The sequence below is a fragment of the Ipomoea triloba genome, chromosome 6 (assembly GCF_003576645.1).
Source record: "Ipomoea triloba cultivar NCNSP0323 chromosome 6, ASM357664v1".
Taxonomy (NCBI): domain Eukaryota; kingdom Viridiplantae; phylum Streptophyta; class Magnoliopsida; order Solanales; family Convolvulaceae; genus Ipomoea; species Ipomoea triloba.
The window spans coordinates 22,326,011-22,346,653 of NC_044921.1; the positions used below are offsets into that span (position 1 = coordinate 22,326,011).

General features: G+C 38.1%; 5 protein-coding genes across 7 annotated transcripts in view; 1 reads left to right on the forward strand and 4 right to left on the reverse strand.

Moving 5' to 3' along the window:
- Positions 1-300, reverse strand: part of LOC116023237 (probable E3 ubiquitin-protein ligase ARI7) — a 1,271-nt gene extending 971 nt beyond the window's left edge. Inside the window, exon 1 of the mRNA XM_031264224.1 lies at positions 103-300. Coding sequence (XP_031120084.1) covers positions 103-234 — 132 coding nt within the window. The 5' untranslated portion in view covers positions 235-300. The remainder of the gene's footprint in view (positions 1-102) is intronic.
- A 147-nt stretch (positions 301-447) lies between these two features.
- Positions 448-3,338, reverse strand: LOC116023236 (pentatricopeptide repeat-containing protein At5g50390, chloroplastic). The gene has a single exon (XM_031264223.1). It carries the CDS (start codon positions 3,053-3,055, stop codon positions 947-949), a length of 2,109 nt encoding a protein of 702 aa, XP_031120083.1. The 5' UTR covers positions 3,056-3,338; the 3' UTR covers positions 448-946.
- Positions 3,339-4,202: 864 nt separating this feature from the next.
- On the reverse strand, positions 4,203-10,873 carry LOC116021871 (protein FAR-RED ELONGATED HYPOCOTYL 3). 3 transcript variants are annotated; one of them, XM_031262378.1, is made up of 9 exons: positions 10,525-10,873; positions 5,977-8,186; positions 5,828-5,884; positions 5,641-5,709; positions 5,499-5,567; positions 5,352-5,414; positions 5,192-5,239; positions 4,601-4,680; positions 4,203-4,523 (listed from the first exon to the last, which is right to left on the reverse strand). In XM_031262378.1, the coding sequence occupies exons 2-8, from the start codon at positions 8,143-8,145 to the stop codon at positions 4,624-4,626; spliced, it is 2,532 nt and encodes an 843-aa protein (XP_031118238.1). In that variant the 5' UTR covers positions 8,146-8,186; positions 10,525-10,873; the 3' UTR covers positions 4,203-4,523; positions 4,601-4,623. The 3 variants fall into 3 exon arrangements, with proteins under 3 accessions (XP_031118238.1, XP_031118236.1, XP_031118237.1); XM_031262376.1 differs by having other exon boundaries at positions 5,352-5,420; positions 10,525-10,871; XM_031262377.1 differs by lacking the exon at positions 10,525-10,873 and adding an exon at positions 8,441-8,515 and having other exon boundaries at positions 5,352-5,420.
- Positions 10,874-13,383: 2,510 nt separating this feature from the next.
- LOC116022702 (probable protein S-acyltransferase 19) lies at positions 13,384-18,710 on the forward strand. Its single transcript, XM_031263533.1, has 9 exons — positions 13,384-13,883; positions 15,176-15,289; positions 15,420-15,833; positions 16,189-16,257; positions 16,369-16,440; positions 16,543-16,671; positions 16,783-16,863; positions 17,031-17,234; positions 17,346-18,710. The coding sequence occupies exons 1-9, from the start codon at positions 13,839-13,841 to the stop codon at positions 18,411-18,413; spliced, it is 2,196 nt and encodes a 731-aa protein (XP_031119393.1). The 5' UTR covers positions 13,384-13,838; the 3' UTR covers positions 18,414-18,710.
- Positions 18,711-19,011: 301 nt separating this feature from the next.
- On the reverse strand, positions 19,012-19,674 carry LOC116023273. The gene is made up of 2 exons (XM_031264261.1): positions 19,363-19,674; positions 19,012-19,258 (listed from the first exon to the last, which is right to left on the reverse strand). Exons 1-2 carry the CDS (start codon positions 19,630-19,632, stop codon positions 19,142-19,144), a joined length of 387 nt encoding a protein of 128 aa, XP_031120121.1. The 5' UTR covers positions 19,633-19,674; the 3' UTR covers positions 19,012-19,141.
- Between the last annotated feature and the right edge of the window lie 969 nt (positions 19,675-20,643).

The window sequence follows — 20,643 nt, forward strand, 5'->3', positions numbered from 1 at the left end:
TTTTTTTGGGGGGGGGGGGGGGGGGGGGTACTTAAAGCACCAATACGGCCCCCGGGGGTGGTAATATAACTGAAATCAATTGTAATAATATTTAGAGCTTACCTGCAGCCAAGCATCTATTATGAACAACTGTGATTCAGGTTGACACTGTATCTCACTCAACTTCTCAAGCTGCACAAAAAAATTGCCATGAATGTTGAAAAACTTATAGTTGTTAGCTCTTGAAGTTGACATTTGATATATATCAGCTTCGTTCAAAATGGTATAGTTGGTCTATAAGATTTATTTTCCTTGCCCGTGTTTGCATTTATCTTTCACCTAATCAGAACAATCACGTGGCGGGAGTAATCCTCCCCCAGAATATACATGAAATTTTCCTTTTTTATATGCAGCATGTAAATATTGGGCAAAAAAAGGGAAAAAGAATGAAAGTGAAAAGAACAGAGCAACCACAAAAGTTTAGTATTATATAACTTTAAAAGAATGATAAATCACGCAACTTCTACATAGTCACATAGATAATCCATTTTAGAATGGATGACTACTGAAGCAAGTTGGCTTGAGACAACTTTCTTAACTACACTAATGTTCTACCAACCAAAAATTTTAAGATGAACCAAACTAGCTCAGCCTGCTATGACCTAGAGAATTCAGACTTGTAAACACGGAAGTTTGTAACTTCACTTTAATGCCTTCTAGCAGAAATACTCAGATTAGAAATGGAGGGACAGAATACCATCCACATTGAGAGTAACCGACGAACTGTTAATTGTGCCTTCTTGACTAAAGCAATCAATTCTAATGAATCTATTTTCTGCCCAGGATTCATGAGAATGAATAATTATATGCATCAGATCCTTTAAGATACTGAAAAGCTGAGAAAAGATTCACAGAGAATGTAAGTCATGCTGACACCAAAAATGATCAGATTAGTAGTTCCTACTCATCACCAGTAGTCTCCACAGGAGCACCTTCCATTTTTGAACCGATGAAATCTGCTGTCATCTTTGATAACAAATTCTCGGTCTGTAACCATGGCTATGAGTTTAATTGCATTATGGCAATCATTGCATATTCTATGGCTCTGTACCAGTTGTAATGGACTGCCACTTGGGGTGTTTATAAGGCCAAAAGAAATTGCTAACCTTTCACTGTGATAAGGTAGTAATTTATGCTCACTTTCATCCACATCAGGAAGCAAAGTCCTTTCCTTGGCAACATAGCCGTGCTTTGATATCTCAAGCATCAAATTATCTAGATTCTCATATATCTCCTTGGTTTGGGCGTGGTGCTTGTCTGCAGAGTAAAAAACTACTTGCTGCTTCTGAATCTCTATCCAGGTACATGCAGGCATCATTCTCAAACCTTTTCGTTTCAGTGTCTGAACAACAGCTGCCGCTTCTTCTAGCTTCCCCAGACTATTATAGATGTTCAAAAGCACTATATAGTTGCTAAGCTTTTTAGGTCCCAATTCATAAAGTCTCTCGGCTGCTAATTTTCCAAGAACAGAATTCTCGTGGACTCTGCATGCCGTCAATAAGGCAGCCCACATGTTCAACGATGGCCTAAACGGAACATCTCTTAACAATGAACAGGCTTCGTCCAAAAGCCCTTCTCGGCCTAGCAGTTCAATCATACATGCATAGTGCATTTGTCGAGGCTTTACCTTGTAGTCTCTTCTCATCGAGTCAAATATCTCCCATCCCAAATCTGTCAAACCAGAATAGCTACAAGCAGATAAAACAGCTAGGAAAGTAACATGATTGGGAACCATTCCTTCATAAGCCATTTTATCAAATAACTCAACAGCCTCAACTCCCCTCCCTTGGTTACCATATCCAGCTATCAAGGCATTCCAAGATATGACATTCTTTTTTGGCATCTTATTAAAAACATTCCTCGCATCTTCTATCCTGCCCCATTTGCTATAGAAATCAATAAGTGCTGTATTGGCTATTATATCTGACCCAAAGCCATGACGAACCAGCCCAGCATGAGCTTGCTTGGCATGCTCGACTGAAGCCAACCTTGTGCAAACTCGTAAAACAATCGTAAATGTGGCACTTGACATCTGAACTCCAGCTTCTTGCATTTCATAGTACAGACACAAAGCCTCCTCGCTATATCCATTAAAAGCATAGCCAGCAATGATAGTATTCCATCCAACTGAGGTCTTCTCCGGCATTTCATCAAACACAAACTGAGCATCTTCTATGCTGCCACACTTGCTGTACATATTAATCAAAGAACAGGATATGAATATGTCATCAGCAAGCCCCAACTTCACAGCAAAACAATGCAATTGTTTTCCTGCAGAAATGAGCTCCAAACCTGCAGCTGCTACAATCATGGGGGAAATCAGTCGAGGCCCAGCGTCAGAGTACTCCGACTTCCTTATAAACAACTGGAAGGCCTCTACATAATCGCCCGATTCCACAAGCCCCGCAACCATTTTGTTCCAAGAAACATAGTTTTTTTGGGGCATTTCTTCGAACAACTGCCGAGCATCTAACATCAAACCACATCTCACATGCATCAGCAATATCCTGTTACTCATATACATATCAGGTCGAAACCCAGACCTCACAATATGATCATACACCCGCTTGGCGCCTCTAATTGACCTCAACTCCATACAAGCATTGATCAATGCATCGTAGGTTGTCACACCAACGTCAAGGTCACCCGCGCAATACAAAATGTCGAAGAATTCGAGTGCTTCGCGGTACCTTTTGTGCGAAACCAGCTTCTCAATCTCCTCACAGATGCTGGATCTCAAATCCTCCCTTGGAGTCTCATCGCCACGAATTTCTTCCCTCAAAACATCCTCCATCTTCGACGGCTTCGGTTTGGATATAGGACGGGGTGGTCTAACCAAGCCGGGCTCCACAAATGAGCATTTAATCCGCGAAAACAAGCTCCGCTGCTTTTTATCACTGTTCACGGATAAATGCCCGGAGAGTCGAAGCTTTTCTCTGAAATTGTTTGGCTCCGCCAAAGAACGCGCATATCCACAGCCGCTCTGGAGCTGATCCAGAGGCAGCGAGATATTCATGACCGGCAGAATTGAAGAACAAACAAAAACTGCTAAAGCGCAGAATTAAACAAAAGCTACCTCAACCTATGATACTCAATTGCAATCAGACTATAAACTCTTGAAGTTAACAGAGTATTGGATCAATAGGGAGCAGCAAAATGCACAGCCTGGCTCCTCGCCGGCGGGATAGGAATGGCGGCGGGTTTTATAGTTGTACGGAGGAGGACGGTGATTCGCAGCTCCAGAGTTGTCGGGGGATATATCTATCAGAGCAAAGGTGTTTGTTGACAGATTCAGGGCGGGGAAACTTTGGAAGATCCGCTGAATTCCTCGATTTTACCGTCAATTGTAGACAAGTCCCTCACCTTTTTATTTGTACAGTTTAGCCCTCTATTGTTTAATTTTGTGATTTTTTTTTAGTACTACTGACTCTATTACATTGTAGTATATATTCATGTATACTTTATTAACCTGTTGAAGCACAAAGAATTAATACCGCATTCAAAGCCAATTTTGTAGTCTTTGGAGGTGATTTTTATTTTCATCAATAAATTCTTATGATATAACATATAAACTCGAATTCCCTCCTGTTAATCAAATGATTATAAATTATATAATTTGAGATAACTCTAACTAAATTGGTTAACTTTTGACTTAGTATTTAGTAATCGCACTATTAAGGGTGATTTCGTCGCTTCGATCTGTTTTGACAACTCTACTTGGTAATTATAAAATTACAAATTTCACTTCTATGGAAGCTTACAAGTTTCACATCTACGGAAGCGACTTATTGGTCTTCTTGATAGCTGAGCTGATCAACTATGATAATCTAGATCAGTTTAAAATCATTAGCGACAAGTTCTCTCATTGCTCAAAAAGAAAATTACAAGTTTCTCTTAATCTCAATATTCTAATTTCTCAAATTGGATAACTAATTAAGTGGATATATGTGTAAATGTATTAATTTCATAATCATTTAAATCCAAATTCTTATTTCAAGAACATTTTTGGTAATAAAAGTACTAGTATATATTTTTTTAAATTTACTGAATATGACAATTTTTGTTAAACATCTTATTATCTTAATATATTAAGACAGTTTTTAACATACAGAGAGATACCTTCTCAAAAAAAAAAAAAAAAAAAAAAAAAAAACATACAGAGAGATAATAATACCTCAGGTACAAACTAGTGAGCGAAAAGTACAACAATTTCTGCAATTTATGCTATTGTTACTGTCTAATTGCAGTAGCTTAAAGAAAGATTACACTCTGCTTGGTTCTTATCTCAAATGGTCTCTAAATATACTGAATTCATCACAAACAATGCTACAACAGCCTTTATACAACATTACACCATTACTTCTAACTGTCTATTCTCCCTTATTTTACAAGATCTAGAGATTCTTGCCTTTACAAATCCAGAGCACGACGCACAAACCATATCGCGTTCTAAAAGATTTTCACCTCAACACTTCCATGCGTCCCTGCACGCAAAGGAACTCTCGCTCAGGCATTTTATGAGTTGGATTTCAAGAATTTGTGAAAATGCTGCAATGTTTACCTAGGCGGCAAGAAATTTTGTCCTCAGGTATGTCTGGAAGCCTCATCATGCAACTGTGTAGGTCTTACATTCGGTTCTTCCTGCCAATGTGAGTGAAAACCGCGTTACAAGACATTACACTCAAGCAGTGCATAGGTTCAACACCCCCCGCCCCCACCCCACCCACCCGCCCACCCACACACACACACAAAAAAAAAACCCTTTTATTTTAGTTGCATAGCATCAAGGTTTCTCCCATTTCTCTTCAACATGGTTATTATTTAGTAGAATAAAAATCATAACACCATAGAACCTCTAGAAATCGGGCAAGAGAAGAGTTACCACATAAGTGTTTGTATCCTTTGTACTAAGACAGATATATCACAGAACAGATTTTTTTTTTCAGATATAATCAGATAAGGTAATCCATTTCCTTTTTATATTCTAATACCTTGTAGCTCCTAGTTCAAATAATATAAAATAAAATTAAAAACTAGATGCATCCAGTATATAAAATCACATGAAGTATGCCATAAGAATATATATTGTTTAATATCAGATGATAATCAGCTTTCTCTTGTAGGAACAGCACTAGTTATATAGGGAACTCACTCGAATGCCATATGGGTAACTTGGGGTTCGGAAGAAGTCCATTTGGCCCTGCAGCCGTAAACAGAAAGTGTATTGGTTACAGTTGTAACTTACCTATCTAAAAAAGGCATGTATATCTCGATTTAAAAGCATAACCACAGGCACTAAAAATTTTATATACCAGCCCATGCATTGCAGGTTGCGTCCCATAATAGCCATCATGTGTGGGTGCGATAGAGTTTAACTGTCCCTATGGAGAAACAACATCATAATCATTACTCTGTTTTATATGATAAATCAGACTAGCCATGATTTAGATATGACATACTAGCCCCTGCATAGGTTGCTGGTTTGCATAGTAGTTGTCACGAGTTGGTGCCATCAAGTTCAACTGTACCTGGAAAAATTAATGGCCAAGTTTAGAACAAAACTACATGTTTTAAGTGTGACCAAATTATAGCAGACCATACCATGCCTTGTAGACCATGTTGTGGGCCAAAATAACCGTCCAGAGTTACTGGTCTAGAGCTTAATTTATCCTACAAAAGCAAAAAAGTTTGATTAAAACATATTAACAAGTTAAATTTTAAGTTCTAATGAAAATTTTATGAGATGGCATTAAACTTTTGCATTTAGCAAGAATCAAATAAAACAAACCATTTGTTGCAGACTTTCTGGTGCTCCAACAGCCATAACATCTGGTTCAGAGTTTGCCTGTGCATAGAAGAGGAATTACACATGTCAGCAAACGACATAATAAGTTACCTCATACTCTATATACAAATATACAATATTTCAGAACGGACCTTTCTTTTTTTAGTAGGGTTATTTTTCTTCTTATTCATCTTACTCATGCTTCTATTTTGGTTATCTTCTTCTATGCATAGAAGACCCGGAGTAGATGTAGTACCAGCATCAACAAGATTCTTATTTGAGCTGTTAGCATCCACACAATTCCCAAAAGTTTCATCAAGTGAGCGAACAGCAAATCTGTAACTTTCTTGAGACAAAGATCCTTCTTCAGCCAATCTCATTGCTTGCTGAGATAAAGAATTGTATCTTTGAACCCTAGACTGCACACCTTCAGATCCATCTATCACAGGGAATCTGACTTTGGCATCTTTTGTCCATCGTTTCAAGATATATTGTGGTGGAATGGTAGAAATGCCACCTATTTGAAGAACAACCATCGCATGTCTACAAAGAAAGCCTTTATACTCAAACATGTGGCACATACAGGATACTTCTGACTTATGCCCATTCCAGGTTACCGTGAATTCTTGACTCTTTTCAAAATCTTGAATTATAAAAGTTACAGCTGTCTCATCTCGCTTCTCATCTTTGGGAATACAGGCAACTGCAGCTACAACTTCAACTTGAAATTTCTTAAAGACAGCATGTGTGTACACCCCTGCCACATGCTTCTCAAATGGTGATGGAGACTTCAAAGCAGGCTGTTTGTTCCATGTATCAGAATCTGCCTTTGCTTCTTCTTCATACCTATCTTGTAAGATAGCTTCATACTGTTTTACAAACTCCTGGATGGTAGTCTTCCTATGCACATATTTGTCAAAGAAAGAGTTCACACTCTCTGATCGCAGAGCTGTAGACATGCCAGCTAAAAATGCATTCTTCATGAATGTAGGTACCCATTTCGTCCGGTCCTCATACAGCGACAGCATCAATTCATTTTCTCCGAGTTCAAACTTTTGAACCAGGTTTTGCCAACTCTTTTCAAATTCCTCATCTGTCCATGACCTGTAAATGCAATTTTCAAACTCTGCCATGAATTCCTCATTCTGCTTAATGATATGATTAAGATTTTCAGAGACCTTTCCAAGTACTTGCCACTGACAAAAGAAATGGAGGGTTGATGGCAAGATTTCTGAAACGACTGACTTCATGACCATTTCTTGGTCAGTGATTATGATTTTGGGAGCTTGATCACCCATTGCCTTTAGCCATGTCCGCATCACCCAAGAAAATGTTGCTGAACTTTCATCAGACAGTAAAGCACATCCAAGCAACATGAACTGATAGTGCTGGTTCACCCCAATAAAAAGTGCTAGCGGCATTTTATACTTGTTTCTAAGATAGGTAGTGTCAAAAGACACAACATCACTGAAATTCGCATAATCATGTCTACTTTTTGCATCAGTCCAGAACAAATTCTTTAAACGGTGATCCTCACTTACATCTATGGCATAAAAGAAGTTGGAATTCATACTCTGCATCTGAATAAAGAATTCAAGCAAAATATTTGCCTCACCCGCTTCCATAGCCAAATTCCGAACTTTATCAGATGGACTTCTGGAGTCATGTTTTAGACCAACAACATTTTTGTATTCAGCAAATTGTCTTGCCATTGCAGCATACATCCTCCTAGTCTGTTCACTGACAGCTTGGGCAGGCATAAGTTCATGGTTATGCTCTTTCTCAAATCTGTGAATAATCCATTTCCCGTCAGGTCTACGCTTAACATGCATGCTTGCTTTGCAGTCAGTCTTTGCACATGCTCGTCGACCAGTGGCATTTTCTTGATCCTGCTTACTTCCCTGTCTACTACGTGGGCGGTTTGCAGGCTTCTCATATTCACGCTTAGTACCATATCTAGAACATGCAAATTTAGCATCAATGAACTCTCTTGATGTCTTTGAGCGACGGCTGTTTTGTATTGCAGTGTTAAATCCCATCGACCTGGCATATTCTTGATAGTAGGCATATGCCTCCCCATGTGATTCAAATTCCATACCAGCAAGTGGCTCAAGATTTACATCCTCTTTAAACTCTCCCATATCGCCCATGGGAGAGTTCATCTCCCCTCCATCTTCAACATGTATTTTCTCTTCAATGTCCATATCTCCACCCACTTCAACACCATCGAGTTTCTCTTCATGATCAAGCAAGTTAACAATACCATTTGTTTCTTCTTCTTTATCATGATCTCCTGAAGGTAATCTAAGATCGATATCCATGTTGACAACCTACTATTGGCTTTCTATCTAGTTATGGAGACCTGAAATCAAAAACAAAACAAAAAAGTTATTGAAGTAGTTACATCCAGAGTTGGATTTAATAGTCATACTTTTGTACATGAACATATTCAACAACTGAAATAAAATAAAAAAGATATTATCATAAAATTATCACACCCTGACTCCATGTGAAAATGGATACCAGTCGCAAGGAGTAAACTTCAAACGTAAATACGTAATATTTAAAATAAATAATAAAGAAGTAAATAAAAAGAAAGAAGAAGAAGCTACACACACATATCCATTCTGAGCTGTTCAAGAACAAGATTATTATCACCCTAATGCCCTATATCATCCCAAATTAAGTACACTGAAAAAATAAGATAAAATAAAGAAACTAAATTAACATGATAGGAGTTATCTATGGTTAAATAAAGAAAGTAGATAAACATAGTATGAATTATCATCAATCCAGTGCATTTAAAATAAATAAAGTACATTAAATATGTTCTTCCACATGTTAAACATAAATTGTTTACACAAATATAATCATGGGTCTATGTAATTTCAAATTCTGTAATGATAATTCTCCTCACGTTCTTTGTCATCATCCCTCATTATGTCATACTTTTACACCAGAATAAAACAAAAACAGCACTCTAGAGCATTACTGAAACTTAAACCAATATTTGGATGAGAGCCGTCCCAACTCCCAAGCTTCCATTAAACATCTTATCATGTGTCACACCAAGGAGACATGCCTTAAAACTGAAAGCTGTAAAAAAACTTGCAGCACAAACAAATACAAATTGCTATCAGTATGAAATGATGGTGCACAGAACCCAGCAGAATGGTACTTAACAAATAAATATTCCTGACAGGTTCCACAACAGCACTCAAAATGAGAGAGAATTTTCCAATTAGAAAGCTGACGCTACATATGCTCTACATTCTACAATTCAAACTTGTAGAGGAAATATTGAGCACCCTCCACCCAACAGGCCTCCATCTTCCACTGGCTTTTCTGTGATGCCAATAACACGAATAAAGCTCCATTCATAATTGCCAGTCCCCTATGCCTGAAATCTGAATCATTTAATATGGTTGATTTAGACTAATCTAAATGGCATATCGGTTTACAATCTGTAATAAGTTAGTTGTTAATCTCTTGTTTCCATATACTCCACAAGTCACACCAATAATCTTCAATAGTGACCTAAAGCAATCATTCTCATCCATTACTGTCTAAAATAAAGAATCCCATTCTATATTGCTCACATTTGTTATACTTATGTTTTTTTTTAAAGATATGCAGGGATGAGGGAAACCCCTTATAGCTAAGTGGTGGTCAGGTGGCATATCAATGCTTACTAATGGGTTGCAAAATGTATTGCATTTTACTAATAGGTTTCAGTTGTGAACCTTGTTACAGAGTATAAAGCATAAAGGGCAGCCCACGCCCCACAAAAGTGTCGAGTAAAACAAAAGAAAGGGAAGCAAAACCATAAAAGGATCCATTATGTTCTGATGCCTATCAGCTAGACAAAAACAGAAGCATTTTAAGTTACACTCCTCTATTTAAATTAAATGATTGTATTTATGATGTTGGCTGTCATCCATTTGCATAACAGTCCATACAGCTCCAATCAAAGTCACAGTTGAGCTCAAGAGCACTATCATTTTAGGTTATAAAAATAACAACTTCCTTGCACCAAGTGGAAAAGGCCTTTACTTATTAACACTATTGAAGTGTGAAATTGAAGTGGTCATAATAATTGAAACTATGATTGGCATACTCAATCAACAAGCCAGCTTACACCAAGATTTATGGAATATATACACCAGTGTTTTCCCTGTCCAAATCATGTTCACAGGAATCTCCTGCCACCACCCCCAATCCACATGTAGGGACTAAAAATCTCAACAAGTCATCAGATAGACTAATCAGGCCCTATGCATTTGTACATTCAAACTCGATCAGTAGCCCCCAACACAAGGACACAGCAATATTCTTGTTTGCTCAATTCTCAAATTCTAGAAGGGAAAACGGAAGCTCAATTCTCGGTGCAGGACTGCGGCGCTTGAATATAATCATCGAAAAAAAAAACTGAATTTACCGAATTTCCCTATAATGAGATAAGATTCTAAGAACCAGTCTAGAGAAATAAAACACTGCTACTCCAAACAGCAGCTAAGAGTGGGAGGGGAAAAGTGCAGATCAGAGAGCAGAAACGAATGTAATTAACAAGCAGAAGATAAACAATGGCGGCTAGCATGACTCTTTACAGGCAGAAAGTACGAGAAGAAGGAAGAGAGAGAGAAAGAGAGAGGAAGAGAGAGAGAGAGAGAGAGAGAGAGGATGAAGTGGCGGCGATATACCTGCAATCTAACTCAGGAGCGTCTGGTGTATGTATATTTTCTCACGCACCTCCACTCTCCTCTCCCTCACTCGATCTGCAAACTGGAATTTCACGCGAGGGTCTCTGGCGAGTGGACTGGAAATTTTTCCCCCCCCTCTCGCTTCTGCTAAATTAGGGTTTGTTGTTTGTTCTTCTTCCTCGCAGCTGCTCTTCACTCGCCCCCTTTTCGTCACTCGCTGGTGAATCCGCCGCGCGTGACCGCCCTCTCCGCCTCCTCTTCGTTCGTCCCCTTCTCGGCCTTGTGGGTAGCTGCGGTCAACGTTGAGAACCAAGCGCCTCCCTATCGCGCGTTCATCGCGTTTATTTCTTGCCACTCTCCATATATGGTTGACGTGCTCTTGGGTTATTGATTTGCGATTTTGCGTTGCGCGACGCACCTGCTTATGCCCACGCGAGGCGCTTCAACATGAATCACACGCTCCCATTTAATTCCGATTCATCTTCGGTTAATCAAGGTTTATACTTTTTTATTTTATCTAATTGGCCAAAAAAAGCTCAAACTCTATAATAATTATATCAAGGTTTATAAAAATTAGTAAAAACTCAAATATTTATATTTTATGATAATTACACTTAACTATACATAATAATTACATTATGATTATAAAAAATGCAATGAATAAGCAATATAAAATCATATAAGTAATACATATACCGTGACTACAACCCAACAATAGAGAATTAAATTCTATACAACTTTTGAAATAAAATTTCTATGAGGAAAAATAAGTTCCACCGACCAAAAAGAAAATTAAAAAAAAAAAAGAAAAAAAAAACATATCAAACAATTTAAGAAGTTGTTTTTTAAAGAAATATATTAATTTGTATATAATGAAAGAGCATCACAAATGATGGTGGGAGGGTTATAGAATCGCTTTGAGTAATTAGACATGGAATGATAAAAACATACTGCCTGGCTAGCACATGAGCGACGGGCTAATTCATTGATCGTATGGGTGCACACTAAATTAAGAGCATCCACATCAGTAAATTATTCACGAGTTTTAAGAACAAAATGTCAACTTGGAGGAGAGAAATGCAAGAGCGAGAAGAGATAAAATTATCTTACAAATGAAGAGTTTATTACGATATTTGGGACCCACACCAAATTTATACCACATGTGACAGCCATGCATGCATGGGTGTCACTCTTGTACCCAGCGGGCGCATTTATGCGTGGATCTTAATAAGGGAAAGGAGAATGAATCATCCAAAATGGGATGAAGGATAAGAAATTACCAGTAACCTTATTTCTAGTAGTCAATTGACATAATTTTTAACAAATAACTAAATTGTGTAAAATCATTAAAATCGAAAATTAAATTAAACATAAAAATTCATTTACGATCAAACTGAGTAAAATTATTATAGTCAAGTACTATATTGGGTATTAACTCAATATAAATTTTAATTTAATCCACTAATTTTCGTAAGTAGTTCTCTGCTAATGAAGAAGACAAAATCTCTTTTTTCCACTAATAGAAAATTGTCTTCATGATATTATTTTTCAATGAGCACAACAATCACACATTGGTGCTTCCACCACACCATGTAATTGTCGTGACACCTAGTCGTTGTTGTCACCCTCCCATTGCATCCCGACAAATTATGTTGTAAATCCGAATCCAAAACACACAATTTACATACTGAATATTTACAATTTATCAACGAAGCTTTACTTATAGTCACACCAACCCTTTGAATGGTATTTTTTTTTCCTTAGTGATTGGAAAGGAGGGCGCATAGGTATGTTATAGAAAGGGAAGGCGGAAGCATCGAATGGCGAAGAGAGGCGGCTCGACAAGTAAGGACTGAAAAATCATCAAGGATGACTTCTTTGTTGGTGAAACGAAGGGCCAAATAGTGCAAGTGATTCTATGAATCGGTCTGAATTTCCAAGGCCTTTGAAAACTTGTGGAGATAGATGACAACACATCTTTTCCTTGTCTCCTCCCAGATTGAAAGGAGAATACAAACATGGCCAATTAGCTGGTATGGTATCCAAAAAATTTTTAAAATGAAAATATTTTTTTTTAAAATTTTTTTGTTACTAGTAATATATTGGTTATCAGTAAAATAAATTTCATTTTAATGAGTTTGAGTAACTATTGACTTTCCAATAAACCTGAATATGTAAAATAAAATGTGATATCAACTCGTCATTAGAGGCATAGACCGTAGTCATTATGAGGACAACACAAGATGACAATGAAAAAAGAAGAAAAAAAAAAGTGAGGGTCCACCATAATTATTAATAAAATATTCTTTTTTAAAAACAATTATTAATAAATATTAAATTAATGTATCTTTCCATCAAAGAAAGCGCCCCATCACTTCAATACCCTTCTTTTCCGCACCGTGTTGCCTGCAGCTTTTATTTTATTTTATTTTCGCCCCACAGACCACACCTAAGTACATACATTAATACATATGGAGTACATTTTTATTAATATTATTCTCTTTTACACACATACTATATATATATCAACAAAAGTTGCCATTTTACTAGACCATTAAATGGAAATATAAGAAATAACTGAATTTCAAAAAATACATGGTTATAAATTTAAGACAACTGATTTGAAGAAAGATTTAAATTTAGTGTTTTAATGGCAATTTTGTATTTACCAATTGAATGAGCAAACTGGCTTAGGCACAACAATTAAGTAACCCTAACATTAAATGTATAAAAATGTTTTGCTTCTTACAAAAGAATAATGATAACTGGAATGGTTCTATTGTAAGTCAATATTTTCTCACTTATTATTATCCATGCAGAAAATTTAGGCATGTTGTTTTGTTATTAAATGTTTGTCAGTAAACTAATGTCTGTCAGTGACCTAACCCATCTTCTTCTTCTTCCTCCTCCGGCGGCTCAACAAAAACAACTTCAAATTCGTTGCAGTGGAAGAGGATAAGATGATGGGTAGGCGCTAACTGCTAAGCATCAACTCTTTCAGCTTCGATTACTCTGCCCTTTCGTCTTCTGGGAATGGAAACCCAACATTCTTCTTGGATTTGCAGAGAGATTGCAGTGTTATGAGGGGTTCTTTTTTGTAATTCTTGATTGGTTGTTTCAATGTTTCACCTCTGAGATTGGGATCTTCTGTTTCCCCAAAGAGGAAAGTTGAGATTGGCCTGCTCTATATCACAGGGGGCTTTCAAGAAAGGTTTTTTTTTTTTTTTTTTAAATTTTTTTTTTTTTAAGGGAGCTTGGTTGGTTAGAGGTTGGAGTGGATTTGGTGGAGCTGCCAAGCCCTGTTCTGGGAAGCTATGGTGAGGAAACATGGATGGCAGCTTCCAGCACACACCTTTCAGGTTTGCCCTTTTGGTTTTCTTAATGTGGTGATGTTTTTCTTGTCTACCCTTGTTCACTATCTGCTCATAGGATTTAGTAAAGACACTACAAAGAATTGCATAAATGTTGCTTAGTTTTATGAACCTACTAAAGGGAATTTAACTGTAAATCTCATCCCTGTGCATACTTGGGTTAGGAATTATGTTTTCAATTTTGGAATCCTTTTGGCTGGAGTGGGCAGGAAAGATAATGGAGTTAGAGAGTTTAAGGAGAAAACAAGTAGCTTCGGTCTTAATTTTGTGCCTCAGTGGGTAATTACATAACTGTATGGCGTGAATAACTTGCCCACAAAGGCGAAATTCTCTTGCCCTAGGTCCCACACCCCGTCATGATAGGCTAGTGGAGGGGTAAATCACGGTGATTCAGTGGTCCATTAGGTGGGATCTTGTGTCCTTGCCCACAAGGCCACAATCTACCACTCTGGAACCAAGCGATGCTGGTTGTATGGTGTGAATAACTGCATATTGTTAATGGAGGCGAATTTTGTTGCTTTCTTGGTAGTTAACCATAGTTGATAGCTATTTTGGGAGATCATAATTTTTTATTTTTTATTTTAAATTTTTTTTTCTAAATGAGGTGTGGAGACTTTACATTGACAATAAAACTAATAGATATACTTGAGGAATCCACAAATGCCAACGCTGTATTTATCAAGTACTTCCTCTCCTATTTGATGGTCATGGAGGTTAATGTTAAAGTCATCGAGGGGGGTAACCATTATGATGGCTGGAACTTCTACAGTTCAATGGTGGCAAGGAAGCTGTTAGAAATGTTTTGTAATGTATAGGAATTACTCTGTCGGGAGGATGCAACCGTGCTTCATTGGGAAAGTGTCGATAGTATATAGAAGAGAGATCGTGTGGTATGGGCGTGTGGACGGGGACTGAAAAGCCTTCTTATCATACCCTTTCCCAATAAATCTGAATATCTGATATAGGAAACGTCAAGATACACATCAAATGACTATAAATTAGTAGTGTCATGTTTCACCTTTAATAATTTCACAACCTTCATGGCTTTCATAGTTTCAGTCTTCAAATAGGCAAATAGCATCAATAGTTGTTTGTGTATGGAGTCTGTGTATCTACAATGGGGATGAATAAATGAATGCGAAAAAAAAAAAGAGGAGAACGAGAAACTTGTAAAACATGCCATTAAAAAATTAAAAATAGAATGACCTTATTTGAGTTATTGATGTTTCAAATATGTGCATTTGCAAGTACATTTTCTAATTTTTCACTGCTTTTTGTAGGTCGTTGCAATAACCGTTTTCTGCTTACTAGTGGTTGCATTTTATGCTTTCTTCTCTCCTTTCCTTGGAGGACACGTTTGGGAGTATGTACTGGTTGGAGTCTATTCGCCAGTGGTACGCAGATTTTCTAAATATTGGAATAACCTGCCCGCCTTGTTGGAAATGGCAGAGATTTTGCCCTTGATTTATGCTTCGATAATAACAAGTATAATCTTGAATCGGATGGATACTTTTGTGGTTGCAGGCACTCCTGGTTTTCATTCTTTATGTTCGGTGCACTGCAATTAACCCTGCAGATCCTGGTATAATGTCAAAGTTCGATTCTGAGCTATTAAGCAATACGAGCCCGAAGCATGGACTTTCTGCCAAAAATATGTCCGGGAAGTTTGAAGGACTTGGCGCAGATGCAAATTCGTCTCCTTCTTCGGTCTCGAGAAGTTCATTTGGTGTGTCGCACTCTGTTAAGAGAAGTCAACCGGAAGCTGACAGGACAGATGGTCGAGTAGTTTCTTCTAGAAGGAGGTCATCATCTTGTTGTAAGATTGGAGGAATCTTCTGTGCCTTGTTTGTACACGAGGATTGTCGCAAACAGGACGGTGGAGTTGAGCAGGAAGGCGCGAGCGAAGATGCTTTGTTCTGCACACTGTGCAATGCCGAGGTATTTAATGTAGTAACTTGGTTTTATACTTAAGGGAGCTATAATTTGTAGCTTCGAGTGTTAAGCCCACATTGATAAAATAAGAGAGAAAATATGGGTTTATAAGGCTATGGGTTAGACTAGCTAATTGGTTGAATTCAATCTTTTAGTGTGGTTTGGTTCATGTGCATTATAGCTTAGTTTAGTGACCCTAGCCCAATATTAAGTTATAATAATAACATGGTATCAGAGCATGTTCGGTCACCAGATTCAAAATGAAACGTGTCATTTTCCGTCTAGTCTTTGTTGTTAGGCGTTACTAAACAGTCCTTGTTTGATGCCCTTTTTTGGATTATTTTTGCTTCTTTGCTTGCAGGTATGCAAGTTTAGTAAGCATTGTAGAAGCTGTGACAAATGTGTTGACGGATTTGATCACCATTGTCGGGTATATCTTATAGTGACACTATTGCTTTGCAGAAGGCATATTTTTCGTCCCTTCTGACTAACCTAGCTTTATTTTGTTCGGGAAGCTAACCGAATTTGTTGAAAATTGCAGTGGCTAAATAACTGTGTCGGGCGGAAAAATTATGCAACCTTTATATCTCTTATGGCCATCAGTCTAGTATGGGTACGTTTTAAGGCAAATAGTAGGTCGAATATGAAAAAAAAATAAAAATTCTCCAGTTTCTGACTCCTCTCTCTCGCCACTTGTACACACACGAATGTGCAGCTTGCTATTGAAGCTGGGACCGGAGTTGCTGTTTTGGTGCGGTGCTTCGTGAATAAAAAGAACATGGAGGCTGAAATAGTCGACAGACTAGGGAATGGTTTCTCTCGGGCTCCATTTGCAACTGTTGTGGTAATTTCCATCTCGCATATGGTTTTGCTCATGCCCCGCACTGTTGTGGAACTTCAGAATGGAATTATCCAATAGCGCCATAGTATAAAATTGCTTTTTTACGTTTTGCAGGCTGTTTGTACAGCGGTTTCAGTACTGGCTTGTGTGCCCTTGGGTGAACTCTTCTTTTTCCACATGATACTGATCAGAAAGGTAGATCGTTGTATATTTTTCAGCGTATTTTAGAAAAGTATAAGAAAATAAAAAATTATTTACAACCAAATGGAGTGATTATGAAGGAATTGGACTGACAAGATTCCTTTCTGACAACCTTATGAATCTTCGTTTCAGTAGTATTCAATCTTTTTGTCTTGTGTTAGGGCATTACGACATACGAATATGTTGTTGCGATGAGGGCGGCCATGAGCGAGGCCCTGGGGGGAGCATCTATAGATGAAGAGCAAGGAAACATTCTACTCTCTCCAACGGGATCTGCAACAACTGGTTTCAGCGGTGGAAGCTCGTTAGGCCTGCAGTACAAAGGAGCGTGGTGCACCCCTCCTCGTGTGTTTGTTGATTATAACGTAACTCTCTCACAATTGCCCTTTCTCGTCGTGGAATTTTTTGGTCTGAATTACAGTTTCTAATTCCTTTATAGTTATTCATTTGCTTCTTTTCTGATTCTTGTGGACCAGGAAGAAGTTGCACCTCAATTGGAACCGGGAATAGTTCCGTCAACAGTTGATCCAGACGCAGCTGGGTTCGAGGACAAGGGCAACAAGGCGTCTAAGCGGCCTGTTAAGATCAGTGCGTGGAGGCTTGCGAAGCTAGATTCGAGCGATGCTATGAAAGCTGCAGCTAAAGCCCGAGCATCCTCGTCGGTCCTACGCCCTATTGACAACCGTCGTTTGGCTGATTCTGAGCTAAGCTCGAGTGAGAATATGAGTGTGAGAAGCAGTATGAGTGCTGACACTGGTGGAAACAAAGACACAAGGATTTCTCCGTTTAGGAACTCGTTTGCGCCTAGTCAAGGCAGCAGGGACGAGTACGAGACGGGCACCCAAAGCGTGAGTAGCTTCAGCAGCCCGAGCCACGTTCACGAGGCGGTCACGCTAAGCCCCCTCCCGCAGGCTAACAACAATTTTAGCTACCAGAATGCTGGCATTATCCCCGAGCAGGCTCGGGCATCATTGGCTAATAACACCCGCCCCCGCCCATTATCTTACACCTCTTCAGACTTCGATGAAAAGATCGTGCACAGAAGTGGCGCTGCTGACCCGTTACTCCTCTCTGCAGTCGCTCCACCAACGTCTCTCCTCAGAGACGTTAAACGAACATCTGTTGTCTGGGATCAAGAAGCCGGAAGGTACGTATCTGTCCCCGTCTCAGCTGCAGAAGCTCGTGGCAGACCGTCTTTACTATCAAATCCTAACGCAGCAGCCAGCAACAGCAAGTGGCCTATCCCTATCCCGCTCCCTCAAGAGCCTTCCCATCCAGCACCAAAGCCTCCGGTCCAGCAGTCCGAGAAGCTGATGTACAGCGGGGAGTCTATATTCTTCGGTGGCCCTCTGTTTCGCGGGCCCATCAAGGACAGTATGAAGAACGAGAGAGCCTCCGGATCTGGAAATGGACTGGAGAGGCTACAACTGAACTTGCCCCGGGAATCCAGGTTCAAGAGAGACGGCGCCTCCCACCAGCTTCCCGTGTTCGCCCCCGGGGATTTGGCGCCACATTCTTCATCAGCATCAGGCCACAAGAAGTAGGTGATTGTAATGGAAGGATTTGTGTTTTTTTTTTTGTATTAGAGCATTTGGCATTTGCAATGGGGGGTTGGGGAATTGAGGGTTTTGAGAAAACAGAAGAAATCTCTGAAGGGAGGTAAGATTTAGGGCTCCAGGAACCTGCAGCCTAGTGATTCTCAACTAGCAGGCAGAGGTTCCAGTGGTTTCTTCTTCAATCAATTTCTTAACTTTTACCCCGCTGTAATATAGAGCAGATGGACTCGTAGAACCACTTTACCCTTTCAATATTTGATTTATGGAATTACAAAATTTCTCCCTCGTCTTGCTTAGTTCAAGTGATTGACTAATCAACTTTATCTATAAAAAAAAGAAGAAATGTTGTGTGCTCTTCTCACATGCTTCTAAAACACTCATTCTGTCAGTACAACTTTCACCCTTAATTGGTAGGATAGAATTGCAATTTCATTTTTACCAAATTCCAAAGAATTACAATTCTATAGTTTGATTAGATAAAATTCTAATTCCTGGTAAATTACTATTCTACCATTATTTTTATTATTATATTACATAACATTATTATACAATGACATTTTAAATTTTTTACCTTTACAACCAAACGTCAAGCTATCAAAATTCAAATATCTTCACATAAAATATTAAAGTGGCTAGTGTTGAATACAATTTCAAACTAATAAACACCCAGTATAACATAAAACTAAGATTAAGAGAGTAAATAGAGAGAGGATGAATCAAGGTTTGGTCTGTTTTCGAGCCTTTTTTCTAGCAGTCCTCTCTTTAAATCTAAGAGCAGGGTTGAATCCTCCATTTTCGGAATCTTCTTTTTCATCCAAGTCTCTGAAAGACTTCTGCAAATTGTATTCACAACAGATTTGTAAGCAAATGTTGTAGGAAAGACTAGGAGAGATGAGAATGAAGAAATAAATAGGCATGTGGAATTGAGTTTGAGTACCTCGCTCATCTCCATAAAGCTTACAGCATAGAAAGTAATAGCAGCTACGGCAACTATTCCCACCACCGGCACACCAAACTGCTGAAACCCATCCATTCCTTCTTTGCTTTTTAGCTTCAAATCTAGGGGTCCTTTCTTGGCTTCTTGCAGTGAGTCGCTCAGTTGATATGGTGAGACAATAGGGCAATATGGCTTGTGGATAAGTCGAGGGATATACGGGTCTTTTCGCAAGCACGAGATAGACCACAACAACCAAAACAAAATAACCATATTGCCTGTCCATTGGAGGTGGATTATGACATTACTATAGCTAGTTAGCCACGCGCTCCAATTAAGAAGTCTTTCTTAATTATTGCTAAGTGAGAAGTCACAGGTTCAATCCCCATTAGGAACTGTGGTTACTAGGTTGAAAAATATGTATGAACAAATACTACATTGTAACAGAGTTAATAATATTCAAAAAGAGACTATATATCTATATAAAAGCGAGAAATGACATGTTTAAATAATGGAAAAATGGTACCCTTTTAGTTGAATACCATGCTTATAGCACCAAATTATTTATCTATCCACATAACCGCTCAATATATATTTTTATGCTTAAAATAAATATTTCATTTTTTTACTCTTAAAATATATATTTTATTCATTTTTCTTATCGTTGCAAACAAATCGAAAGGTTCCAATCATGATTCAAAACCTAAAACTAATATTTGAGTTCCAATTTATAAAAATCAAACGAAACCCTAAATAGAGAACTGGTCATTCCTATTTGAAAAGTTTAATAATTTGAAACCCAAATATTATATTCCAATTTTAAATCATAACCATAACCAGAACATTTGAGTTTGTTTCATACAGTGTCTGGTTCAATTTGAACCGAACTATAGTTATCCATACATATTAGCAACAATTTGTTGAAAAGACAATCAAATTAAATATTTATTTTTAATTCTTAAGTTACATTAATTCAAGGCACTGTCATAAACACTTGTGTAACATAATTAATCCAGCGTACCACTAGCTTTACTTATGTGTAACATAATTAATTATCCAAATTCTAAAACACGATCATGTGATTACTTCCATTAGCTTTACCACTCCATTTGTCTTTGAGCTCGCTTACTTTCCTTTACTATGATTAGTGTTAATTAAATTACGAAGAAGGAAATGTATAAAATAAAATTCCAACAAAAAGTAGCTAAACCTGCCTCGAGTAAATTAACAATTAGGTTCCATTCATGTTGAGAAAAAATTCGAACCAATGACCCTCTTGAATAG